General features: G+C 50.1%; 1 protein-coding gene across 1 annotated transcript in view; it reads left to right on the forward strand.

The window, feature by feature from the left end:
- The window catches only part of SNX9 (sorting nexin 9), a 132,506-nt gene extending 117,359 nt beyond the window's left edge, over positions 1–15,147 (forward strand). Inside the window, exons 14-18 of the mRNA XM_058289617.2 lie at positions 5,618–5,694; positions 7,163–7,252; positions 8,604–8,718; positions 10,608–10,699; positions 13,506–15,147. Coding sequence (XP_058145600.1) covers positions 5,618–5,694; positions 7,163–7,252; positions 8,604–8,718; positions 10,608–10,699; positions 13,506–13,553 — 422 coding nt within the window. The 3' untranslated portion in view covers positions 13,554–15,147. The remainder of the gene's footprint in view (positions 1–5,617; positions 5,695–7,162; positions 7,253–8,603; positions 8,719–10,607; positions 10,700–13,505) is intronic.
- Positions 15,148–27,861: the final 12,714 nt, after the last annotated feature.

Genomic DNA, 27,861 nt, shown 5'->3' on the forward strand with positions numbered 1-27,861 from the left:
GGTCTGTGCTTTACATTATGGTTTACACTTTGCACCGTACAATTTTGTAGGTTTTGACAAAATGTGTAATGGCCAGTATCCGTCATTGCCAATACTAGCCTTTTGGGCTTTTTCTCCATCATTATTAGATCCAGCACAGGTTCATGTATTGCATTTAATTATCATTATCTCTTTAGTTGGTCCTTTTTGTTTTTTTTAGTTGCAGACACATACACACAAAATATAAACTTTCCCATTTCAGTCACTGCCAAGCATACCGTTCGGTGGTATTAAATTCGGTTAATGTTTTCTACCCTCACCACAATCCATCACCAGAACTTTCCCATCACCCCAGGCACACACGATACCCATTAAGCCTTTTTTTAATTTATCTCTCCCCTTTCCCTCCTCCCCCGCCCCAGTTGTCTGTTCTCTGTGTCTATTTGCTGTGTGTTCTTTTTGTCCGCTTCTGTTGTTATCAGTGGCAGGGGAATCTGTGTCTCTTTTTGTTGCGTCATCTTGCTGCGTCAGCTCTCCGTGTGTGCGGCGCCATTCCTGGGCAGGCTGCACTTTCTTTCGCGCTGGGCGGCTCTCCTTATGGGGCGCACTCCTTGCGCGTGGGGCTCCCCTACACGGGGGACACCCCTGCGTGGCAGGGCACTCCTTGCACGCATCAGCACTGCGCATGGGCCAGCTGCACACGGGTCAGGGAGGCCTGGGGTTTGAACCCTGGACCTCCCATGTGTAGGCGGGCGCCCTAACCACTGGGCCACGTCCACTTTCCCCATTAAGCCTTAACGCCCCACTCCCCCACCCCTACCCTTGGACCTGTCTGAGTTCTCATCTTCTAACTGTGTCTTTTAAGTGGGTCATTCGGTACCTTCATTTCAGTCAACACGATGTCTTCAGGGTCCATCCACTCAGTGGCCGGTGTGGAAGTTCATTCCTCTTTGAGGCTGGGTGATAGTCCATTGTGCAGGTGCATCCCATTTGGTTTATCCGTCCGTCTGCTGACGGGCGTCTGAGTTGCTTCTACTTCCTATCTTTTCTGAGTAATGCTGCTCTGAAGTGGGACTGCTAGCTCATGTGGCAATTCTACATTTAACTTTTTGGGGAACCACCAAACTGTTCTCCATAGTAGCTGCATCATTTTACATTTCCACCAGCAACGAACGAGGGTTCCTATTTCTCCATATTCTTACCAGCACTTGTCATTTTCCATTTTTTTAGTAATAATCGTTCTAGAGGGTATGAAGTGGTATCTTGTTGTGGTTTTGGTTTGCACTTCCCTCATGGCTAATTATGTTGAGCATCTTTTCATGTATTTATTCGCCATTTGTATATCTTCTGTGGAGAAATGTCTGTTAAGTCTTTTGTCCATTTTTAAATTGGGTTATTTGCCATTTTGTTGTTGAGTTGTAGGACTTCTCTATGTATTCTGGATATTAGGCCCTTATCAGATACATGGTTTCCAGTGTTTTCTCCTGTTCTGTGGGTTGTCTTTTTCCTTTCTTGATAATATCATTTTGTGCACAAAAGTTTCCAATTTATCTGTTTTCTTTTGTCGCTCATGCTTTTGATGTAAAGTCTAAGAACCCACTGCCCAGTACACAAGGTTCTAAAGACGTTTTCCTGTGTTTTCTAAGAGTTGTATAGTATGCATTCTTATATTTACATCTTTGATTCATTATGGTTAATTTTTCTATATGGTAAGAGGTAGGGAACCATTTTTATTCTCTAAATCATACAGTTTTAAAATATCAGTTCACTTTTTCTCATAGTCAGTGCTAGAGAGACAAAGATATTACTATTTATTAAAAGCAGAATTAGTAATAGAAAATAATTGAGCCAAAAATCTTGAAATGGGAGAGAAGATGAAATTTAGTAATCTAGAAAGTGGTTTCTAAAGAAGCCTTCAATCTCTTTTTACTATAATTAAATTTTTTTATACATTACGTCACTCATTCTCTTAAAAATAAGGTAGAAATCACTTAACTTCAAAATGATCAGGTTCTTACCAGAATTTTATCTATGCTTATAATTATCAGTAAATTCTTAGATATTCTTATAGCACTTATTCAAGTTATAAAAAGTTCAATTTTTTTAAAAAGATGCATTTATTTCTTTATGCCCTCCTCCCCCATTGTTTGCACTTGCTGTCTGCTCTCTGTGTCCAATCACTGTGTGTTCTTCTGTGTCTGCTGGTCTTCTCTTCAGGTGGCACCGGGAACTGATTCTGGGACCTTTGGGAGTGGGAGAGAGGTGCTCAGTCTCTTGCACCCCCTCAGCTCCCTGGTCTGCTGCGTCTCTTATTGTCTCTCCTCTGTGTCTCTCTCGTTGTGCCATCCTGCTGCACCAGCTCTCCACACAGGCCAGCTCACCTGCACCAGGAGGCCCCAGGAACTGAACCCTTGACCTCCCATATGGAGCCCAGTCCCTTGAGCCACATCCATTCCCGAAAGAGTTCAATTTAATGGCATTTTCTCTTGAATATCCGTCAGCTTACTGAAAACATCATTGTTTTTGATGAACAATTCCTGTTTCCACTGAATAGCTTCTGCCACTTCAAAAGAAAACGGCGGCCAGCAGGGCACGCGCTGAGCCCCCGCCGCCCCGCGCGGCCACACTGGGCTGTGGCAGCGCTACGTGGTGCGCTCTTGCCGTGGTATAAACGATTCTGACTCCTAAGGTTGTCCCCGGTCATTTTAAATGTGACTTTCAGTACTCTCTCAGCAGGGCGTTTTCCAGAGTTGGAAGCATGGCCCCTGCACGGGGATGGCACACAGAATCATGAAGCGTCCTGTACTTTATGGATTACTGTGAAAATATATTTGATAAAAATTTAAAAATGGTTATTGGTGGGGAGTGAAAGGGACAAATTAGAATCTAGACTTTTTTATTTTAAGCAAATAAATTTTATTATTACATATTAGTAAAGCATACAGTACATCCAAAGTGTACTTGGTATAATCACATAGGTATTTGGTATAATCACATAGTTGTGCATTCATCAACTCAGTCGTTACTATTTTCATTATTCCAGTAATAATTAAAAAAACAAAAACCAACAACCACATCACCTTTCGGTCTTTCTGTGCTTCCCCTGCTCTACCTAGCTACTATTCTGTTTCTGTCTCTTCAGTTTGTTATTTATATTTTGTGTAGATGGAGTCAAGCAATATGTAGTATACTGCATCTAGTTTCTTTCCCTTAGTATATTTCCTTTTTTTTTTAACCCTTACTGGAAGATTACTAATGTATTACTATATATTACTGTCCATAGTTTGCTTTGGTTTTATTTTTGCCTGATTTTAATATCTTGTAACATTAACATGCATTTGTTCAGTTTCAAAGAAAAACAGTGTTATATATGCAGTATTACCCATATTCATATTTCACATAAGGTTTCGCTTGCTGTTGCCTTTTTTAGCTTTCCTTCCAGTAATGTGCATGACCTTCGGCTTTCCCTTGCAACCACTGTCACACCCGCATAGCAGCTCTGCTGGCTGCAGACACCATGGTGTGTTTGATCATACCGTGTTTTCCTGTAAACGTTTTACGTAATCATTAGAAAACAAATTTAAATCAAAATGAAAAAACAAATCATTCCAACTCAAAAGCAAAATAAAACATATGCCCTGTTAAATCAGGACGTAGGCATAACCTAACAGAGAAGAATTATTTCAGATCCCCGATAGAATTTTGATTATACATCCTTAGTAGCACATCCCTTCAGGTAAAAAAAAAAGAACTGATGTTTTCAGTAAACATTAACTTAGCAATATAATATTGGCATTCTAAAACTTCTAACGTTTATTCTATTTATTGTAGAATAAAGCAAATAAGTATGTTGCTGTTGTTGGCAATTTTTTGTTTGTTTTTCTGAGGTCCTGGGGACTGGGGCATGAACCTGGCACCTCATATGTAGGAAGCCAGCACTCAGCCACTGAGCCACATCGGCTTCCCTGAGTTGGTTTTTTCATTTGTTTGCCCGTTTGTTTTTTTTGTTTTTAGGAGGCACTGGGAACTGAACCTGGGACCTCCGTGTGGGAAGCAGGCGCTCAACTGCTTGAGCCACATCCACTCCCAAGATGTTTTTAACATAAGAAATAACTTATTTAAAAACTTTGGATTAGTTTATGCTTAATAAGTTTAAATACAGAATTGCATTGACTTTTAAAAAATTTAATCTCCGTTCACCTTTGGAGGATGCTAGATGACCAACTCATTATTCTGAGAACTGTAAATAAAGAGAAAGAATCCAGAATTAACCTGCCTCTCCTATTCAGTCTATGCCTCAAGGTAAACAAAAATTCGATGAAGGAAGGTTTCTCTTTATAGAAGTATTTCAGCTAATAAAGAAGGAACAATAGAAGTAGAATAGCACCATTTTGCAAACCCTACTGTGCAATGATCATTTGTGCATCTAATGTCAGAAAAATGGCAATAACTGGAAATTGTGCTGTCTGAATCTGATCAAGCCTCCGGATCTGTTGACTAGTTTAAAGAAAGCGCAGGGCACAGAGAAGTGTGTTAAATGTCACCACAGAGGTGCAGTCGGCCAGATGCAGCAGGCGGGTCCCAAGGCTGACACCAGCACCTCCTCCCCCCCAAAAAAAAAAAACTGCAGGCAGAACGGGGAGGCGGAGCCCTGGCCACGGCAGGTGCGGAGCTCTGCCCTCTAGCCCTGTACTTTGTCGTGGAATTGTCTTTTCTTAGGTGTGATAATGGTATTGTTGTTAATTTTTAGAGAATTCCTATCTTTTAGATAAGGACAAATATTTGTGGATGAATTATTGCATGTCCAGTGAAAGGGAGAGGTAGGATCTAGAGGGTCTAGATGAAAAAATATTGACTAAGAACTGTTAGTGGTAAAGCCAGGTATATTAGTCGGCCAAAGGGTGCTGATGCAAAATACCAGAAACTGGTTGGTTTTCATACAGGGTATTTATTTGGGGTAGGGGCTTACAGATACCAGGCCATAAAGCATAAGTTCCTTCCCTCCCCAAAGTCTATTTCCACGTGTTGGAGCACGATGGCTGCCGACGTCTGCCAGGGCTCAGGCTTCCTGGGTTCCTCTGGGCTCAGCTCCCCTGTTTCCTCCACAAGGTCAGCTGTAGACTCTCAGGCGAACAGCTCTGTCTCTCTGGGGTTTCTGCCGTGTCTAAGGAGCCGTCTCTGTTCCTCTGTGTCTTCTCCTGGCTCAGGTCCTCTCTTCCCGGGGCTGGCTTCTCTTTCCTCTGTGAGCTGACTTCCTGGGGCTCCGCTTAAGTCTTCAGCATCAAACTCCAACATCAAAACTCCCAGCATTAAGAACCCCACCACGCCTTTTATCTGTGAGTCCCCACCCACCAAGGAGCAGGGACTCAACGCCCTAATGACGTGGCCCAGTCAGAGCCCCAGTCATAACTCAATCATGCCCAGGTTCAGACCAGTTTACAAACATAATCCAGTATCTATTTTTGGAATTCATAACTATGTCAAACTGCTGCACCAGCCGACGGGTGGCTGGAGTTCATTATGCTCTTCTCTCCAGTGTTGGAAATGTTGGAGATTTTCTATAATAAAAAGTTTAAATAAACTAAATGAAAAGAAACATTTCTAATTTACAACCACTGTTGTGACTAATCCCTTTCAGGTGAAACAGATCTCAATGATGCGATAACAGAAGCAGGAAAGACTTACGAAGAGATTGCCAACCTAGTGGCAGAACAGGTATGGACATAATCGCCAGATTCTATTAAGATTTTATGCTTCTAAGCCACGTATCTAATTTTAAAATCTACTTTAAGAAAAACTTTCCCAGTGAATATCCTCTTCTGTACCTCTCTGTGTTTGAAAATTGTAATTAGTAGTAGTGATTCTTAATTAAGCTAAAGTGGATGGATAAATTTGCCATCAGGATATGTAAACGAGGAACTTTCCACGTTGATATCTCGATCGGATCTCAGCCGTCCTGGGGTTGTACGTACAGGGAGGGACACTGGCTCAGCTTCCAGCCTGGGCCGTGCGCCCGTGAGCCTCTGCTCAGGCGATGAGAACGCCCGCCTCGCGTTCTCTGGGGCCACTGGCTAATTAACACGAAGCTCCAGTACTGTCCCTGGCAGAGGGGGTCTTGTTAGAGCCATATGGCTTTTACTGGGGTCTTTAATGGCCCAATTCCATGCTTTTTACAGAAAATTGATAAGTTCCCTAAAGAGGAATAACCATCGAAATGGTTTCAAATTCCTAATTTAAATAGCTTTTTCAGATGACCTCTTAAAATATGTGCACACATGTACTCTTCTGATACCTGTAAAAAATTAATTTTTAGAAATGTACGTAACCTAGCTATTAAAGAATTCCCATTCCGAAAAGATGGAAATTTTAAAAAACTATTATCGTATTATGTATAATAATATTTTTATATTCTGTGCTAAAATTTAGAGACGAAACTATGCAATTTTATTTGCTTGGGTGTAAATATTGTGGATTAGGTTTTTTTCCTACCCAGTGTTATGTTTTGAGCCACCTTGAGAGAGTTAATTTTACAGACCAACTTAAAAATTATCGCGTGTTTTTCATTTTCTTTGCAGTATGATTCAGGGCACAGTATGCTTCTCTTGTAGGAACACAGGCTGAATGCGTACTGCTCAGCAGTTAAGTAGTTAATAGTTCAGCACTGGGAAGCAGACTTGGCTCAGTGGTTAGGGCATCCGCCTACCACATGGGAGGTCCAGGGTTCAAGCCCCAGGCCTCCTTGACCCATGTGCAGCTGGCCATGCGCAGTGCTGATGCACGCAAGGAGTGCCATGCCACGCAGGGGTGTCCCCTGCGTAGGGGAGCCCCACGCGCAAGGAGTGCACCCCGTAAGGAGAGCCACCCCGTGCGACAAAAGTGCGGCCTGCCCAAGGAGTGGTGCCGCACACACGGAGAGCTGACACAGCAAGATGATGCAACAAAAAGAAACAGATTCCCGGTGCTGCCGACAAGAATGCAAGCGCACACAGAACACACAGCCAATGGACACAGAGAGCAGACAACTGGGGGGGGGGAGGGGAGAGAAATAAATAAAAAATAAAAAATTGTTAGGCACTAATAGGTGGTTCATGGAGGATTTGGTTAATACAGTCCTCAGATAGTTTTCTTTTCCGTAATTTCCGAGATTCCCCTGCCAGTAACGCCCACCCTGTTTCGTTAACAGCCGAAGAAAGACCTCCACTTCCTGATGGAGTGCAACCACGAGTACAAAGGCTTCCTCGGCTGCTTCCCGGACATAATCGGCGCCCACAAGGCAAGGCGGCTTTGGCAGGGAGGGGGTGGCCCGGCGGGCACGAGACACACCTGCCGAGGCAGCGGGGGCCGCTCGGGCCGCACCGAGCGGCTCCTGCTCCTGAAAGAGAATTGAAAACGGGACAAGGATTCCGAGCAGCGCAGCGTGCAGAATGGCCCGAGGTCGCACAGAAGTCCTCATGGTCATTGAAATTCAAGCCAGCAAGAGAAACACTTCTCAGCGGGATCCTTTGAAGCCATTCGGGCAAATCCTCAAAGGTCCAGCTCTAAGTGAAATACCTGTCTCTGAACCTAACCAAGGTTTTCTTAATTAAAACTTAAGGTGCTTAGGATTATTTTTATGTGCTTATCTCTATTAATGAAAAAGAAACTATGTCATTCCCATCGTAAACAATTTTATGAAATTAAAAATTGGTTTTGATTCTGGTTAATTTTTCTCTTCCTGGTTCAAAATCTATACATCACATCAGAGTGCTGAGTATTTTATCAGCTGTGGTACTCTAGCATGTAATTTAGTTGGATTTATTAGCAAAATCCATACAAGGTCTGCTCTGTCCGCCTAAGAATCCTGGCATGCAGCCAGGTTAGCATTTTTCTCTATAATATAAATACCATGACGGGGCAGCATAAGGTCAATGAGACACTTTGTACGGCTTCAGAGAGCTTCACGCAAAGCTCAGGACAGGCAGCTCTCTGTAGGAACTTGTGCCGGCAGAGCTGGCGTCCGAGGCATGGCGCCTCACCTGTGCAGGAATATGCAGGGTTTGTGTGTGTTCGCATTTTTGACCCCAGGCAGCTCTAAATCCTAAGCATGTGGTGGGGCTGAAGTGGGAAATGTTAGGCCGCTTTACAGTCACCTCCATCTAAGTATTACTTTAAAATTGATTCAGTGTCTCTTAAATCAAAGCAGAACGGAAACCTTATGATCAGGACTCCTAAGCCCCGGCTACTGTTTTATAAAAAGGGAGGACGAGAGCTGGACCTCAGGTGTGTCCCCGCTGTGCCATCCACAGTGTCCCTAAACCTGCAGGCGCCACTGTCCTGGGACAGGCTTCTCAGGAGGGCAGTGGCGGGTAAATTACAGAGCGTGCACCGCTGGCTTTTCGGTTTTGTCGCTGCATAAACCTGTAAATGTTTGCTTAGTTACTTTTTCAAGAACAGCAATCTTTTTGCTTCCAGTGACTTGAAGGAAGTTAAATTTACAATGTTCACCCATGTTCTTATTTTGTGGGGACATTTTCCTCTTTCGTAACAAGTCACTTACAGAATATGTTAATATTATTATATTTCAAATTAAAGACTAATCCTCTTCGCTTCATTTTATTAATATTGTTGCATTTTATGTTTCTCAGGGAGCAATAGAAAAAGTGAAAGAAAGTGATAAACTAGTTGCCACTAGTAAAATCACCGCACAAGACAAGCAGACGATGGTGAAGCGAGTCGGCACAATGTCATACGCATTGCAAGGTAAGAGAAAGGTTCATGAGCTGGCTGTGCAGAGCCCCCCAAGGCTGACGTTTCCTTTGTTGGAAAGAAATCCCAGTGTGCACAACAGTTAAATAAAATAAGAGCTCATTTAAAATACTCTCATAAACCTCCTATTTGCAGGATCCCAGCGTTAATGAAAGTCTGTAATATTTATTTCATCTCTCCTATGTTTACCTGATATAACCATGAATGAAGGCTTGCTGAAACTTGTGCTTTTTTATTATTTTTTAAAGACACTGAAGATTCCTTTTCTAACCCTTTGTATCAAAATCTAAATGTCCTGTTAAATTCCCAAGTTCATCCTTTAGCAATTTGCAGCTTGCTGCCCCAGGACCATAGAATGTAAAGGAGGTTTGGAAGAAGTATTTTAGGTGCAGTTTGACTATTACTACAAAGGAAGATGTTAATTTTCATAGGTTTGAGTACTTTGCTGGTAGATAAGCACAACTAATGGATTTTTCCTGTTTGAGTGGATGGCTAGAACTTGCATGGGCAAAGGAGAGAGCGAATGGTATTCTAGTTTGAATGACACATAAAATAATGTTACAAGACTGCATTGGTCAGGGGAGGTCCAACCTTGGGGAATAAATTTTGTGGAGGGCCTTGAAAGTCACATGGAAAAGTCTAGATCTGACATGGACATTAAAAGGATATGGTGGATACTAAAAGGTTTTGAACATAAGAAAGCAGTGTTGAAGGGAGAGGGTTTGAAAGATTGGAACAGGCCTTGGAGAGCCCAAGCAGATTGTCACTTCTGCAGCTGAGATTCTGAGGCCCTAGCGAGGAGGTGGTACTGGGGGGAAGAGAATGAAGCATCTGCAGGCGTTTCCAAGAAGCATCCTTCAGGTCTCAGCCATCAGCGGGAGAAGGAGAAGAATGGGTGAAAGGTTTCCAGGGCGAAGGCAATGGGTGGCGAAAATGGGGACAGCAGATTGGAGATGTGGGTGTTGAAGGTTTTGAAATAGGGGGTCAGTTTGGAAAGTGTGCTTAAGGCAAGCCACCTGGGACTCTGCATTGCAGCTGGCTTTCTCAGGGTAGAAGTGGGTGGGAGTCGTCAGTGTCGGTGATGCGGAGCGCTGGCGCGGGGGGCCTTCTCTGTAGTTGGTCTCGGGGTGGGTGGTGGTCCTAAGACACAGGTTTACTGAGGAGAATAAGGGGTCGTTGATTCTGCAAGAAGACCGTTGCCCTTCAGCATCTGAAGAGGTTGCATTCTGCCCGCCCTGGCACTGGGCTTGGGGGCGGCAGAGCTTCTGTTACGGAAGGAGCTCCCACCGGGTCTCGCCCATCCAGCCCGTCGAAAGCTCCTTGAGAAACCTGCCTCACGGTCGCTGTGCAGGAGGGAGCAGTGGCAGGCGCCCCTAGGGCAGAGCAGACCCCTGACGTCTGCACCGGCATCGTCTCGTGGGCAGGGGGCCAGACCCGCCCTGATGAGTTCTTCACCCCGTGGGCAGGAGCCCACTCCCGCCGCCTCGGTCAGTTCCATTGGAACGAAGCCCGCGTTGGTCCCTTGTCTGTAACGCTATGAAAATAGTACTCAGTATGCAAATTGATCATGAGAGGCATCCATTTGGCCTTTAACATCTTCTAAAAACTAACATTTTGCTAGTCTCTTCCATCAAGTGATTTGCCAAGAACCTGCCCTGCCCTGAAGCCCGCCAGGCTAAATCCTGGTGGATCATCAGTCAAAGCCGAGCAGAGGGGGCTGGTGTGGCTCAATGGTTGAGCACCGGCTTCCCACATACGGGGTCCAGGGTTCAAGCCCTGGCCCTGGTACTTAAAAAAAAAACCAAACCACCAAGCAGAGAAGCCCCCTGTAGTCACTCGAAACCCCGTGAGGGAACCTGACTCATGTCTTCGTTTGGTTGTAGCCGAGATGAACCACTTTCACAGCAACCGCATCTACGATTACAACAGCGTCATCCGCCTGTACCTGGAGCAGCAGGTGCAGTTCTACGAAACGGTACGTCCTGAGCCCGTGCCTCTTGACCCCCGAGGGGAGGCCAAGGGGAGGTGATGTCCATGTGCTTCAATCCTAATAAACCGAAGGAGCTTAGAGATCGGACAGAGCTTTTACGCCCCTCGTAATTGCAGCCGCCTTTCGTTTTTGAATAACGGTGGGTGAAAAGGTTTTCTCCTGAAGCCCCTGTTGCGTGGCCCCGGACGTCGTCCTCCTGTGCCTCGCGGCCGCTCTGTCCCTCTGCACACAGGGCTGCTGACTGGGTGAGGTCAGGTTGCTCTCAGCTGAGGCCGGGACAGCCTGGCACCGCGCGGCGAGCCCAAGGCGTCCTTTGTTCCTGAATGAGGTTTGCACAGCATACCAAAAGGAAAGCAGGAAGGAGAGAATAAGACTTTTCATGAGAAAACAATCATGAAAACAACCTTTTCAGCTCTGTGTAGTGATTCTGTTGTTCACCAGAGCACATAGAGAATAAGGATCTGAGAACACATACATGGAAACTTACCTGGCGCTGAGTTTTCTAACTTCATAATTCAGCGTCTGCGGGCTGGCTTCCTGCTATGTTCCCCGCTGTGCCCGGCTGTCATCTCGGACATGTCCGGGGACGACGGTAGGTGAGCCCCAGACACAGCGGCGCATGTCGTCTCTGGCTGGACAGGGACGAAACGCCTCCAGCAGCGTGTTCTTGCAGGACAGCCGAGGGCGCTTGCTTGGTGCATGTTTGTGAATTGTGTCTTGGGAACAGCTGTAAACAGAGACTAGTTTAGAGAAAGAATTCCCTTCAGCGAGGTTCTCCTTTATAGGGTGCAGTTCCTGTGCTCTTTAGGTGCACACGTTTTAATAATTTGGCACCGTTGTATGTTGCCTCTCACCGTGCATATTAGAATAGCAGATCACACTTGTTGATGTGAGAAAACAATTGAAGGGAACTTTTTAGTTTATTTTTTATTTTAACCAAATGTGTTCAAATTATATCTCTTGTTCTATAACTCGGATCCTTCCTATGCCGTTGTGTCTTAAGATAACTTGATGTTTGTGATACACATTTTTTTAGCCCCTTAAATTTATCTGCCTGGTATTCCATAGAAAAGATAACATTTATCAGGCTAAATTCCCCAGTTTTGGACATGCAGATTGATTTCGGTTTTTTCCTGTGACCTCTTTACAAGTACATGTTGGGGCCCAAATGTTTCCATTGGATTATCCCCGACTGCCTGTCCTAAAACAGCAGGAATGTGTTGTCCCCATTTTGAATATTAGGATCTGAAATCCAAGTGCTGCTGCGGCGTGCTTCCTTCCGCACCTGCAGGAAACGGCGCCCGGCCTCCGGGCACCTCCCGCCTCTGCCGCCCTGATCGCCTCTGCCTGAACCCTGCTCTCACAGGGACGGCGCTATCGCCGGGTTCAGGGCCGACCTGACTCCTCGCGACAGCTGTCCTTGAAAGAGCATTATTCCAGATTCACAGAAATGAAGCAGAGGAAGGCAGCGCCCTAAATTACGGAAAACATCACTCCTAAAAGCTTCTTTTTCAGACAACTTTATCTCCTCTAATTCTGCTAACTCAGCCGCTGCTCTCATGTTCAGAAAGATACAGAGGAGCACAGACCAGTGAAGTGACATGGTCAAAGTCTCCTTACTAACGAAAACACGAGGAAGAGAAGTAATGTTTACGCATTAAACAACGCTTCCCCTGGGTTTGGCTAACAAAGCCCGTATTTTTTTTAACTTTAGAATTAATATAGTACCCACTTTGCTTTTGCTACAAAACCATCACAGCGCTGTTACCTACCAGTTACATTAGTCATGTTTCCCACGCAGCACCACATCCCTGACACCGTGGAGCAGAACACTCCTGTGTTTATACTATTAAGCACAATCCTCTTCTCCCAAAATCAATTTTATACATTCCGATGGTACTCTCCAATTGTCCTTCAACTATTATATTTTAATTACAGAGGCTTTAGATCACATTGAAAATATAGGGGCTCCCCTGATACCCCACCCCCTCCCTCCCACACACTGTCCCGCATTAACAACGTCCTTCCTTGGTGTGGAGCATTTGTTACAATTAACGAGCACATACTGAAGCACTGCCGCTCACCGTGGCTGAAAGTAACTCTTAAAATTCTCACAATGTTGGTTGGTTAAATAACTTTCAAGCCCAAGCGAGATGTAGTTATTAAATAGCTCCGTAAATCAAAATAAACAGCCATGTATTCAGGCACTGCCTCCTCATAAGCAAAAGGGACTGGGAAAACACTGTCAAACTCCAGATCTAACAGAGGCCTGTGGGAGAGTCGCCCTGAGGTTGTTAGAATCTGCCCGTCTGCTCACGGAGCCAGCGTTTCTGCGTACCTGTTAGCCCCGAGCACCACCGCAGGTGTTGGGGGTGCACGGATGAGCCAGGCTGGGCCCCCCGGGAGCTTGCGGCCTCCTCGGCAACACGGGCACAGATGCCCAGCACTGTGCGGCCACCGTGCCCCGTGAGAGCAGGGGGGCAGCGGGTCCCAGCAGCGGTCAGGGGCCCTGGAGAGGGCAGGACCCGGCGAGCCCCGGCCGGGCCAGCCTGACCCGCAGAAGAGCCAGTCGCCCTGCGGTGCCGCCCGGCTGGAAGCAGGCGGGGGCCGCGCCGGGCTGGCCTGGCAGGGACAGCAGCGCCCAGCCAGCTCGGTCCCCAGCAGCTGCCCGGCCGGCCCCGCACGCTTCCCCGAGCGCTCGCAGGGTTTGTCCTGGTGCCCCGGGACGCACGCGCCTGGTGGAAAGCCGCGAGGGCCGCGCGGGCCTCACTCTCCTCTGTTTCCCCCGCAGATCGCCGAGAAGCTGAGGCAGGCCCTCGGCCGCTTTCCCGTCATGTGACGCCGCGCAGGGACAGCTCCCGAGCGCGCCTTCCTGCCTTGGGGCAACGCAGTTGCAAGTTGTTTTCTCCCCCCGAATCATTAAAAAGGAAAGAAAGAAAGAAAACCAAAACTAGAGTTGCAAAAAACGTTGTGTTTACTTTCTTAAGCAGCCCACGTGCAGCAGCTTTTAGGGATGGCCGCCTCTCGTTCCTTTCCACGTCCAGCGCTGAAACCAGCGGAAGTGCCTCTGTTCTTAGAGTACCTAAAGTCATCAGCATTTTGAATGGCAAATGAGTTTTTCCCCATGCCTGTTTCACATGGAATCTTCATTTGTTTCCCACAATCTTCTGTTTCTTACCCAATGTCAGGTAATTACTAATCGCTTCCTTAAAAATATGAACTATGCCAGGATAAAAATGATAAGTTTGTATATTTTTATAGCCTCCTTCCTTCGGGGAGCCCTGTCTGTTTAGGGCATCTGCGTGTCTTCCGCGTACAGGTCCGGGACTCAGGTGCCCCGCCTTTCAGGCGGGAGGCGGGGGCGGGGGCTCCCGTGTGAGCAGCGCCCGCCGCCCCCGCAGCACACCGCAGGGCCGCCCGCGCCGCGGGGCCTGTCCACAGGGACCAGGGCCCGGCCGCCTCGCGCCTTCCTAACCAGGCGGGGGCACGCGCCGCGCCAGAAAGAAGGCCGAGGAGTCGGAGGCCTTTTACCAGGCTGCTGTCCCCTGGCCCGGGGAGGGGACGCGCTGCCCGTGATGGTTCTGCCCCGTCCCCTTGATTTTATTCTCAAGCTCTTCCACCCGGCAGGTGAGAAATGCTGGGCGGGACACGGCTCACCCGGGTTTGACCTGTGCCCCAGCCAGCCCCGTGGTCTCATCGAGGACTGGCCCGTGCCCTAGGCGGCCCCGTGGTCTCATCTGAAAAGAAGGGACACACCGCGTGGACAGCCAGCCTGTCCCGCCCCGGCCCTCGGGAGGCGTGGGGCCAGGTTCCAGGCCCGGGTCGAGGACGGCCACCCGAGAGCTGTGCAGAAGCCCCGGGCCTTTACGCTTAGATCGAGGGCCGCGTGACGTTTTTCCCAACTGTGTCCTAAGCTGGGGACACAGCTTCCCGCTGACCAGCACGTCGGCCGGTGCCCTGGGGAGTCCCGACACCCGGGCAGCTGTAAGCCCGAGCGCCCGCGTGTCCCCGCAACGGCGCGCGCCCGCGGGCAGTAGCTCCATCCGCCAGAGTTGCCTTACGACATTATCTCTACTGCTTTCACTCTTCTGACCTAATAATGATAGAAAATGAAAGTCTAGGCCACCTAAATAAAATGAAACCAAAAAATAAGTAAATGAGAAAATGAAATGAACACAAACACGAGAACTCCTCGTTCTTCACGATCACGGGTTTTTGATGATGTTTTATAAGTAATTTCCCCCACCTGATTTTTTTCTCTATAAGATCCCTTAGAACTGTGTTTATGATACAGCCACTTAATATATGTACAAATTGTACAGAATATGTATAAATATTTTACACAAATGTAAGAGCATGTAGAAACCAATATATAAATAAATTGTTTTTAAAAAAAAACTGTACAGTAAATCTCAAAGCACTTTTTCAAAACACTTTTTGGTGTTTTTGTGTGATTTGTGGGGTTTTTTTGTTGTGTTTTGGTATACTTCTGAAAATAGCCCGAGTAATGAATTTTTCCCTAGAATTTACTTCTCCTGACATGGAGTAATGAGTTTGATTCGCTGTGTCAGTGTCATAGCGCCTGGAGCACACCCTAGTCACCTGTGAGGCGGAAAGAACCAAACACCAGGGCCCAGTCCCACCTCCCAGGTACCCGGTTTAGACGGCATGAGGAAGGGGCCAGGACAATGAAAAGGGGTGTAAGAAAAGGGTGATGTGGGACACTCAACAGTGGTAACCGGCTGGAAAGTCAAGGGAATGAAAGAATAAATGAAGGGCGATCCAGCGGCTGTTGGTACTTGGGAAGATTCTCCTTCAAGTGTCAAAATCGTAGTGACAGTGTACATTTTTTTCCTCTTTGGGTTCAAACACACCCCTGGGTCCTTGCATGGTGGTATGTTAATGGTTTGATTTTTAATTACTTGTATCAACCTTTAGACATCACAGGAGAGTTATAAGTAAAATGTAGCTTCTGCAAATTTCGACAATGTAAAAATAATAGATAAATATTTGGAGAAGAGAGGAAAAGGCATTTTGGAAGAAGGGATGTGCACTCAGCCACTTCTTCAAAAGAGGGAACCCAGAGGCTCTGTCTAAAGGCTGGCAGTTCTAAAGAGTAACTGGATTACTTAAGCTAGTGAAGGTAATTGCTTCTGACAGCATCTGTAAAGCAGTAACCAACTACAGCATTTGTTTAAGCTCAATAAGATCAAGTCCCAGACCCAGCATTTGCTTGTATCAGAGAACATTTTTGAAAACATAAGCCACCCGAGATATCTGCACTTGCCAGTGTTAAAGGCTGGGGAATAAACCTCCACGCTCCAAGCAGTACAGAGGACCTGGCGAACAGCTAAGCAGAAGCAGTGTTTCGCACGCTGTTGCTAATTCATAGAACACTAATGAGCAAGATTTTCTGAAGGCCATTCAAACCTTTTGGGAGAAGACTAGCTTTTGAGTCATCAATAAGTACAGAGGCGTCTAACTTTAGATGAGAAATACATGTCCATATCTTAGTCAAAAAAAAAAAAGATTTTATGAAAAAGTAATTAAAGTCCAATCAATCAGGGTAGAATCTCCAGGCGGCTGAAGACAGAGTCTTAGGTGAAATCTTTAACTTGAGTCCAGCCACCTGCTGCATCAGACCAACCCCTTTACAGTTTTGAGCTGTGACTACTTTTTTTTAATCAATGTTACAAGCTACTCCGTTAACTGCAATAACAATAACTCTGCTTCGGCCTGGGCTACACTCCCCCTGCATTTTTGTTCATTCCTCAGTCCTGAGGTGTCCTGGCTGACGTGTGCTCACCCGGTTCAGGCTGATAAGGGGACGAGGAGCGGACCTGCTCTGCGGCAGGTGGATGCCCCTTGCTTTGGGGACGGGACGGTCCATGCCATCGTGCCATTAGATTGCCCGGGCAGGCCTGCAGAGCTGGAGGGGGACTTGCCGCACACCTGCTGGCCTGCAGATACCTGAACAATCAGATTTAGGTCTCTGAGACCTAACAGGTGCATTAAAAACAGGCCCACAGCACAAGGCTGAGTTTCTGTCCCCCGGAAGTAGGCTTTAGTCCCTTTCCCCCTTATACCACCCCCCTGCCAACACCCTGTGCTAGTGACACACCCTTTTGTACATATAGGAAGAATATTCTTATATTGTTGCCACAGCCCTCAGCCACCCCAGGGGGCACGGTGTCCCCCACTTCCCAGTCCTCCAGCTTTCCTTCCAGCAGCACGCACGGGCCTCCGCGCCCCCTTCGGCTGCACCCACGCACACCGCAGGGCTGTGCCTCGCACACGCGGCGGGAATCGTTAGTGGGCGGCCGTGCAGCTGGGTGAGTGGTTTCCCTCCCGTCGGGGAACGGGTGCGACCCCGCAGGTTATGGCTCACTGCTGAGGGACACGGCGGCGTGGCTGCACGCTGGCGAGCCGTCGCCTGCTGTCGCACAGCTTTAACTCAGTGCTCCAAGCGAGCACCACTACAATGGCACGTGCTGTTAAGTAACAGGGAGCCTCCCTGCGCCCCCCCGAAGTACGCACTTAGCCCTCGTCGTCCGGATCGCGTGCGTCACTCCCCGTGACCATCGGCCCCTGCCTGCGCCCTGCCCAGCAGCCCCATGCCCTCGGGGGCCGCCGTCGCCCCTGGCGGGGGGGGGGGGGGTGCGGCTCCTGGCCTCGCCTCGGGGCTGCTGGCGCAGGAGGCGGGGGAGCCCGGGGCGGTGCTCGGCTGCGCCCCTGGGGCCCCTGCGGGCCCCTCTAGGACCCAGACCCACAGCCAGGCGGCGGGGGGCAGGGACCCCCAGCAGGCGGCAGAGCGATGCCAGGGGGGCCGGGCAGCAGCGCCAGCGGGAGGGCACCCTCGGCGTGCTCCCAGGCCCCCGGGCGGCAGGTGCGCGCCGCTCCTCCCCGCGGCACCCGCTGCCCCGCGTCCGGACAAGGGCCGGCGCGTCCCCTCGCGTCGGTTTCTGTAGGGGCCAGGCTGTCCTGAATGCGCGTACAACGGGGCCCGTCACGCTGTTAGGGCGCACGCCCCTGCCGCGCCCCCGCGCCCCACGTGTGACGTCGCTTACTAGTCCCGTGACGACAGCTGCCCGGTGTGCCCTTTCCTTTCAAGCACCACACTGAGGAGCCGGCCACTCGTCTCTTCGTGGGTCACCTGGACCCCGTGCATCTCCTTCCAACAGGGACCCTCGAGGCTGCTCTCCGCCCAGTACCACCATCACCTCGGACCTGTGGCCGAGAGGCCTTAAAATGTCCTGGTGGGGGAGCGGGTAGCTCCGCGGCTGAGCGCCTGCCTCCCATGTATGAGGTCGTGGGTTCATCTCCAGTACCTAAAACAAAAGCCTTGATATTCCAGGGGTTACCCAAGTGCTAGGGGTTGAATTGTGCCCCCCAAAAGATACATTCGAGTCCTAACCCCTGCTCCCTACGAATGTGACTGGACGTCTTGGGAGGCATGAGGTCACCCTGGAGCAGGGTGGACCCCAACCCAGTGAGACTTACCAGAAGAGACTCAGGCCCGGGGGCCACGGCGGGGCAGAGGCCAGAGCGCGCAGCCACGAGCCGCGCAGCGCCAGGGGCGGCCGCGGGCGCGGGAGGCCGGGGAAGGGCCCGTCTGCAGGTGCACAGCCGCCCGGCCCTGGCCGCGGGGTGGAGAGGCGGCCGTTCCCCGCGCTTCCAGCCTGTGGCCGTGGGACGCGGCCCCGGGGCGAGGCGCCAAGGCGGCGGCGGAAGGCGGTCCCTGGAGGACGGAGGGGTCCCCACGTCGGCTCCCGGGGCATGACCGAGCCGCGGTCCCACCGAGGCTGAGGAGGCCCGGGGCCTGCGCTCCAGGCCGGAACAGCGGCTCGGGGCCGGGGCCCCCTCAGCCTCGATGGGTCAGCTCTGCTTCCCACCGTGTGGCCTGACCGGCGGCCTCAGCTCCTGCTGCTGGTTTCCTTGCCGAGTGGCACTTGCCACGATTCAGCAGCTGAAGCAAGGCCCGTCTTGGTTCCGCAGTGTCTGTGGGTCAGAAGCCCTCCCAGCCTGACCGGGTCCCGGGCTCAGCGGGCAGCACCTCGGGGTCCCGGGCTCAGCGGGCAGCACCTCGGGGTCCCGGGCTCAGCGGGCAGCACCTCGGGGTCCCGGGCTCAGCGGGCAGCACCTCGGGGTCCCGGGCTCAGCGAGGGTACACCCTGGGGTCCCGGGCTCAGCGGGGGTACACCCTGGGGTCCCGGGCTCAGCGGGACTGCATCTTGGGGTCCCGGGCTCAGCGGGGGTACACCCTGGGGTCCCGGGCTCAGCGGGGGTACACCCTGGGGTCCCGGGCTCAGCGGGGGTACACCCTGGGGTCCCGGGCTCAGCGGGCAGCACCTTGGGGTCCCGGGCTCAGCGGGGGTACACCCTGGGGTCCCAGGCTCAGCGGGACTGCACCTTGGGGTCCCAGGCTCAGTGGGGGTACACCCTGGGGTCCCAGGCTCAGCGGAGGTACACCCTGGGGTCCCGGGCTCAGCGGGGGTACACCCTGGGGTCCCGGGCTCAGCGGGACTGCACCTTGGGGTCCCGGGCTCAGCGGGGGTACACCCTGGGGTCCCAGGCTCAGCGGGACTGCACCTTGGGGTCCCAGGCTCAGCGGGGGTACACCCTGGGGTCCCGGGCTCAGCGGGGACGGCTCCTCTCTGGAGGCCCAGGGTCGCCTCCCCAGCGCCCTGATGGCTGGTAGAATCGGCTCCTCCGGCCGTAGCCTCCCGTCTCCGTTGTCCTGCTGGCTGTGGACCCAGGGCTGCCCTTAAGCATTCGAGTCCCTGCCACGTGGCTCCCTGGACATGCAGTTCACGGCAAAACTGCTTCTCCTAAGCCAGCAGGAGACTCTTCAAGTGCCACCGACTCCCACAACCTCCCTTCGATGAACTCAAAGTTGGTCGATTAGGGACCTTAGCACAGCTGCAAAATTCCTTCTGTCACGTAAGGTAACGTGGTCACAAGAGCAACGTCTGTCATAGCCACATGATGACGGGACCATACAGACGTGTCCTCTAAGAGTGGGAATCTTTTTTTTTAGGAGGTACTGGGGATCGAACCCGGGACCTCATACTTGGGAAGCAGGCGCTCAACCACTGAGCCTCGCTGGGGGTGGGAATCTCGAGGTCTGTCCTAGGATCCTGCCTGCCGCACCCTTGTGGGCAGCTCATTGGTCTTCCCCCAAAAATCCTGTCCTGTTAACCATCGTCCTTCCCACCTTCTTGTATCACTCAGGGTTCTCCAGAGAACAGAACCATCAGGAGATGGGCAGGTAGATGGGAAGATGGCCAAGTTGCCCAGACCAGGGGCTGGACGTTCAGGTGAGGGTGGTGCTGGAGTCCTGCCCCAATGCCTTGGGCTGCGAAACTCAGGAGGGACGGGGATGGTCTTGGACCCTCAGCTCTTCCTCCTAAGTCCTCCAGCTTAGTGGAGGAGGCCTGCCCACATCATGGAGGGCGTCTTTTGGTTCAAGTCCACTGATTGTGGACGCTAATCCCATCTATGAAATGCCTCCACCATGACCGCCAGGTCGTCATTTGACCAGACAGCTGGACACCTGGCCCAGCCAAAAAGACAGGCAGATGTCGCAGCACACCTCTCATGCAGCGCCTCGGGATCCAGGCTCAGCTCAGCTCCTCTCCGGGCTCCTGCCCGTTCTGCTGCTCTTTCGAGGCTCGTTTCCTTTCCTCCCTTAGCAGATGGTGTTGTGACTGGTCATCAGCATGGTGGCCAGGAGGGGCGGGAGGGCACGCCCTGAGGGGCAGGTGTTCCTTTGGAACACGTTGACTCCTACATCGCCGCCAAGCAGTGGTGTGTGGAAAGGAGTGGGTGCTAGACTCGAACAGAGAAGAGGGGCCACTTCCACAGGCCCAGAGGGGCCATTCGAAATTGTAACGTGTGCCAATCCAGGGCTCCCCAGCTCAAGGACCAGGGCCCCCGTCCTTCCCAGTCGGGGTCCCGACCTTGGGATAGCCAGCCGGCTGGGGTTGGAAATTCACCCTTCTCTGGAGCTCTGCTACCCTTACATCTGAGTGTCCTGTGCCCATGGTTGCTGGAAATGTGTGTTCTCACGTGGTAAGGAGGCACTCTGCTTTCCACACTTCCCCTGAACTCGTGCTCACCTCGGTCTCTTACCTTTCTCCAAGGCATCACTAGCCCTTAGCAACAGTCATCCAATCCCACAGAAACATTACTGTTTCTGCTAAGCCTCTCAAAAAGCCTGAGATACTGTTCCCTCAGGGCATTCCCTTCCACCTGTGTCCCAGCCCAGTTCACCGCTACTGAAATGTGTAACAACTGCTCCAAGACAACACGCCAGGAGATAGTGTTACTCCACCCACCTCCACAAACGAGGTCCTTATCCCCGGACAGCTGGCTGGGCGCCAGCGCCAAATTGCATGAGAATCTGCTTCCTACGACTCCTGCCCATGTGGTGGTCTGAGACTGTAGGTACCCCCAGAACATCAAGATCTTGAAGCTGGCCCCCGCCTGCAGAGGTAAACCTCCTTTGGGCAGGGCTTTTTTATTAGGTGGCTTCGGTAAGGCATGGCCCAGGGTGGCTCTTAATCTTCTTATCGGGATCCTTCATAAGAGAACGTAATTCTGAGAGAAACACACAGACGCGGAGAGAGAACCGTGGAAGCAGGAAGCTGAAGGCACAGGAGCCCAGAGGAGGGAGAGCCCAGCAGAGGCCACCACATGCCGGAGGCCAAGATTGCCAAAGGTAGCTGGGCTCTGGGGAAAAGCATTGCCTGATGACGCTCTGATAGGGACATTTTTCTCAGCCTTCGAATTATAAACTACTGAGCCAATAAAGCCCCATGGTAAAAGCCACCCCATTTGTGATAGATTGCATTCCAGCAGCCTAGCAGAAGTAAAACAGCTGGTACCTACTTCTTTTTTTTTAAGATTTTTTAAATTTCTCCCCCACCCCCCCCCCCCATTGTCTGCTCTCTGTGTCCTTTTGCTGTGTGTTCTTGTGTGTCCGCTTGCATTCTTGTCAACAGCACCGGGAATCTGTGTCACGTTTTTGTTGCGTCATCTTGCTGCATCAGTTCTCCATGTGTGCAGCACCACTCCTGGGCAGGCTGCTCTTTTTTCACGCTGGGCGGCTCTCCTTACAGGGCGCACTCCTTGCACATGGGGCTCCCCTACGCGGGGGACACCCCTGCGGGGCACAGCACTCCTTGCGCGCATCAGCACTGCACGTGGGCCAGCTCATCACACGGGTCAGGAGGCCTGGGGTTTGAACCCTGGGCCTCCCATGTGGTAGGCGGCCGCTCTATCCGTTGAGCCAAGTCCACTTCCCTGGTACCTACTTCTGATGGATTCCCCAGAAAAGAGCGTTGAGATGGAGATCTACCTGCATGAAGAGGGCTCTCGGGAGCTCACCTTGTAAGGAATGAGGAGGGCAGGTGCAGGAATGGAACGGTGAGTCAGAGGCCTCCACCAAGCCCTTGGGAAACTGGGGAGCTCGGATGGCCCTTCAGAGGTGCCCCAGACTGAATCACGGAGGGTAGGCCTTTGCACCCCCACCTGTAGGGTGCTGCAAATTACAAACCCTGTGATGTGCTTTCACCATTTCTATTCATGTCCAAACATTTCCAAACAACTTTTTACTAACTCTGCACAGATTAAACCTCATTTCCCGTTCTCTAGCCACATTTCTTTCTCTGGTGACTTACATTCTAGCTATTAACTCCATGAGGTTGCTCATTATACTTAGTTCATAAACGCAAAATCATACAGTATTTGTCCTTTTGTGCCTGGCTTGCTTCAATCAACATAATGTCCTCCAGGTCCATCCATGTTGTTTTTTTTGTGTTTGTTTGTTTGTTTTTCTGAGATAGAGTTTTTATTGCTGTACATAGATGATTTAGTCTTTCTTTTTTTTTAAGATTTATTTATTTAATTCCCCCCTCCCCCGGTTGTCTGTTCTCTGTGTCTATTTGCTGCGTCTTGTTTCTTTGTCCGCTTCTGTTGTCGTCAGCGGCACGGGAAGTGTGGGCGGCGCCATTCCTGGGCAGGCTGCACTTTCTTTCGCGCTGGGCGGCTCTCCGTATGGGGTGCACTCCTTGCGCGTGGGGCTCCCCTACGCGGGGGACACCCTGGCGTGGCAGGGCGCTCCTTGCGCGCATCAGCACTGCGCATGGCCAGCTCCACACGGGTCAAGGAGGCCCGGGGCTTGAACCGCGGGCCTCCCATGTGGTAGACGGACGCCCTAACCACTGGGCCAAGTCCGTTTTCCCTCCATCCATGCTGTTAGGCTTCACAACTTTGTTTCCTCTTGGAGCTGCCCAATATTCCATCACGTGTACACACCACAGTTTGTTTATCCATTCGTCAGCTGATGGACACCTGGGTTGTTTCCGTCTTTTGGCAATTGTGAGTAATGTCATGGTGAATGCTGGCGTGCAGGTGTCTGTCCGTGTCACTGCTCTCAGTTCTTCTGGGTATAGATCTAGGAATGGTACTGCAGGGTCACATGGCAGGTCTTTATCTAACTTCCTTAGGAACAGCCAAACAGTCCTCCACAGTGGCTGTCCCATTCTGCGTTCCCACCAACGGGGAATGAGTGCTCCTCTCTCTCCACATCCTCTCCAGCACTTAGAGGTCTCTGTCTCTTTAATAGTGGCCATTCTGATAGGTGTGAAATGGTATCTCATTGTAGTTTTGATTTACATTTCCCTACTCAAGAGTGAGGGTGAGCACTTTTTCATGTGTCTTTTGGCCATTTGTATTTTTTCTTTGGACAAATGTCTATTCAAGGCTTTTGCCCATTTTTTAATTGGGTTGTCTTTTTATTGTTAAATTATAACATTTCTTTATATATCCCAGATAGTAAACCCTTATAGGACATGTGATTTTCAAATATTTTCTCCCATTGAGTGAGCCGCCTTTTCACCCTTTTGACAAAGTCCTGTGAGGTGCAAAAGTGTTTAATTTTGAGGAGCTCCCATTTATCTATTTTTTTCCTTTTATTGCGCATGCTTTGGGTATAAGGTCCAAGAAACTACCACCTACCATAAGGTCCTGAAGATGTTTCTCTATATTTTCTTCTAGTAATTTTATGGTCCTGGCTTTTATATTTAGTTCTTTGATTTTGAGTTGATTCTTGTATAGGGAGTGAGATAAGGTTCTTTTTCATTCTTTCGATTATGATATCCAGTTCTCCAAGCACAAATTATTGAAGAGACTGTTCTGTCCCAGAAAAGTGGATTTGGTAGGCTTATCAAAAAATCAGGGGAAGGGGACTTGGCCCAGTGGTTAGGGTGTCCGTCTACCACATGGGAGGTCCACGGTTCAAACCCCGGGCCTCCTTGACCCGTGTGCAGCTGGCCCATGCACAGTGCTGATGCACACAAGGAGTGCCCTGCCACGCAGGGGTGTCCCCGCATAGGGGAGCCCCACGTGCAAGGAATGCGCCCCATAAGGAGAGCCACCCAGCATGAAAGAAAAGCGCAGCCTGCCCAAGAATGGCACCACACAGAGAGCTGATGCAGCAAGATGACACAACAAAAAGAGACAGAGATTCCCATGCCTCTGACAACAACAGAAGCAGATAAAGAACATGCAGCCAAATAGACTCAGAAAACAGACAACTGGGGTGGGGGGGAGAAGGGGAGAGAAATAAAGAAATAAATCTTTTTTAAAAAAATCAGTTGACCATAGATGTGAAGGTCTATTTCTGAACTTTCAATTCCATTCTATTGATCAGTGTGTCTATCTTCATGCCAATAGCATGCTATTTTGACCACTGTAGTTTACAATACACTTCAGTGTCAGGAAGCGTGACCCCTCCAACTTTGCTTTTCTTTTTTTAGGAAGGTTTTGGCTCTTAGGGATCTCTTTCCCTTCCAAATAAATGAGGTAATTTTCTATTTCTGTAAAGTAGGATGTTGGAATTTTGATTGATATTACATTGAATCCATAAATCAATCTGGGTAAAATTGACATCTTCACAGTGTTTAGTCTTCCAGTCCATGGGCATGGAATGCCTTTCCATTTGTTTGGGTCTTCTTTGATTTCTTTTAGCAGTGTTTTGTAATTTTTTTTTTTAACACACATCCTTTACATTCCTGGTTAAATAAATTTCTAGATATTTGAGTCTTTTTGTTGCTATTGTAAATGGATTTTTTATCTTGATTTCCTCCACAGCTTGTTCATTGCTGTGCACCATATCCTTTTGATGAAATCCCATTTATCTATTTTTCCTTTTGTTGCTCTTGCTTTTGGTGTAATCTCTAAGCTTCCATTGCCTAATGCAGGGTCCTTAAGATTTCCTCCTGTCTTCTAAAACTTTCTTAGTTTTAGCTTTATATTTAGGGTGTTGATCCATTTTGAGTCAATATGATTATATGGTGTGAGGTAGAGGTCCAATTCACCTTTACTTTTCGCTTGTGGATGTTTAGTTTTCCCATCACCATTTGTTGAAGAAACTGTTCTTTCCCCAGTGAGAGGACTTGGCACCCTTGCCAAAAATCAGTTGGCCATAGATGTGCAGATGTATTTCTGAACACTCAGCTCTACTCTGTCTGTCTGTCTGTCTGCCCTTGGCCAGTACTGTGCTGTTCTGATTACTGTAGATTTGTGGAAAGTTCTGAAACTGGGAAGCATGAGTCCTCCTCCTTTGTTTTTCTTTTTCAAGATGGTTTTGGCTATTCAGGGCCCCTTGCCAGGTTTAGAGGGCATTTTGCTCATAGCTTCTAACGTGCTTCTAAAATGGGAATTGTTAACGTGGGGCGTGGGGTAGTCAGTGAACCACATGCGATTGCTGGCAAATCGTTCATAGGCATACCCACATTGTTTCCTGGGCCCAGCAGTTTGTTCTTTTCATCAGATTCTTCAAGGTTGGTAAACTCAAAGGTAAGAGCTACGGCTTTAAAGGCAAAACCTAATTCCATACCTCCCCAGTCCTTCTCCTCTCATTTCCCTAACCGCATCGGTTCTTTTGCTTCTGATCGCCTCCCCATCTCGTTCCTCTTCCTTGGAACACATGAACTGAAGGAACGCAGTGAAGAGAGGGCTGAGTATTTCCACCAGGGGCTGGGGCACGCCTGCACACGATGCTTGTCTTTGCACGGCGGGCCGCTTTCCACGCGTCCTCGAGTGTTCAGGCTGGTCTCCGTGTCCCGGGTCTGCAGAAGATGCGGTTCCACCTGCAGAGTGCGCAGCGGTTCCTGATCCCAGCAGGCAGGATGGCGGGAAGGTCCGAGACCAAAGGAGGGGAAGAACGGACAGTCGCCAAGCCCTGGAGAGAGAGTCCTGCTTCTGAACGTGTTTCATTTCAAAGCTCCTCGTCCCACCTGGCTTGGTGTGCAGCTTTCGATGTTGAACGCAGCGTTTTAGAAAGAAGGGGGAAGGTTGTGGTAGAGGCAGTGAGAAGAAGAGGGGGAGAAAGCTAACATACGGAGCCTCGACTTCCTTGAGACTCTTGGCACTGAGACGGGGGAGAAAGCTATCTACCTAATTATGAGCAAGCCCTTCCCGATGGAAAGTGAGTGGAAAAAGCTGGCCATCAGCCAAGAGCATCGCCTGGACCAGGACGTGTGGAGCAACGGGGCCCTGCTGGCTTCATCGGGGCAGGAAGCAAGCGAAGCCGGAGAGCTGCTGCTCCCTGAGCGCCCGAGGAGGCTCGGGCAGGGCCAGGCGTGAGGCAGGGTGCAAAGATGCTTAAAACCACAGATGTACGGGTCACTTTTATCAGGCAAGAGCATTTCCTCCTGAGAAGCAAGCAGATGGCCTCTGTTGACATGGATTCTTTAGGCAGCAGGGAAAGCACGAACGCCTGATATCAACGAGCGTGAGCCAGGGTGGCGCAGGGAGTAGCTGGGGAAGCACGAACTCCTGAAATCAACGAGCGTGAGCCAGGGTGGCGCAGGCTGGCTGAGCTGGAGACGGTTGGCAATCATGGTTTACGGCTCACAGACTCAGGCTCGGCTTTGTGGTTACGAGTCACACGGCTTGATCCGCAACATGCTGTCGATTGTCTCCAGTTGCCATGAGGATTTTATTCCACGTTTCCCCGTAGACACACATCCACGGGTGAAGTGGCAAGTCGGTCTCTTGTTCTGAAGCTTCGGTGGAAACACTAGTGACGAGCGCATTCGTCCGCAAAGGACGAAAACCCTCTCGGCCCGTGGGACGCGACAGGGACGCCGTGGAGAAGCAAGTTCTCTCAAGGAGATAAAACGTGACGTCAGTGCCACCAGGCAGCCCCAGAGAGACCCCGGCCCGAAGCCTGGGGCACAGTGACTCCCAAGTGGCCAGGCCTGGTAGAGCTTAGGTGCTCTCATGTGCAAGCCAGACCCCGTTCCTGAGCCTTCCCCACGATGCACAGAAAGTAAGAGAACATCAGGGAAGCGGACTTGGCCCAGTGGTTAGGGCATCTGCCTACCACATGGGAGGTCCACGGTTCAAGCCCTGGGCCTCCTTGACCCGTGTGGAGCTGGCCATGCGCAGTGCTGATGCGCGCAAGGAGTGCCCTGCCACACAGGGGTGTCCCCCGCGTAGGGGAGCCCCACGTGCAAGGAGTGCACCCATAAGGAGAGCTGCCCAGCACGAAAGAAAGCACAGCCTGCCCAGGAACGTCGCCACCCACACGGAGAGCTGACACAGCAAGATAACACAACAAAAAGAAACACAGATTCCTGTGCCGCTGACAACAACAGAAGCGGAAAAAGAAATAAGATGCAGCAAATAGGCACAGAGAACAGACCCGGGGTTGGGAGGGGAGGAGAGAGAAATAAGTTAATTAATCAATTAAAAAAAAAAAGAGAGAACATCATAGTAAGAAAGTGGCCATGGTAGCTGCTGAGGGTAGGGAGAGGGAAGAAGAGATGTGATGTGGGGACATTTTCAGGACTTGGAGTTGTCCTGGGTGGTGCTGCAGGGACAGATGCTGGACATTGTATGTCCTGCCATGGCCCACTGGGTGGAATGGGGAGAGTGTAAACTACTGTGTAAACTATAATCCATGTGGTGCAGCAGTGCTCCAAGATGTATTCACCAAATGCAGTGAACGTGCCACAATAATGAAAGAGGCTGTTATGTGGGAGGAGTGGGGTAAGGAGGGCGGGGGTATATGGGGACCTCATATCTTTTGAATGTAACATTAAAAAAAAAAAAAGAAAAAAAGAACACACTAATTG

Source organism: Dasypus novemcinctus, chromosome 28 (assembly GCF_030445035.2).
Source record: "Dasypus novemcinctus isolate mDasNov1 chromosome 28, mDasNov1.1.hap2, whole genome shotgun sequence".
NCBI lineage: Eukaryota > Metazoa > Chordata > Mammalia > Cingulata > Dasypodidae > Dasypus > Dasypus novemcinctus.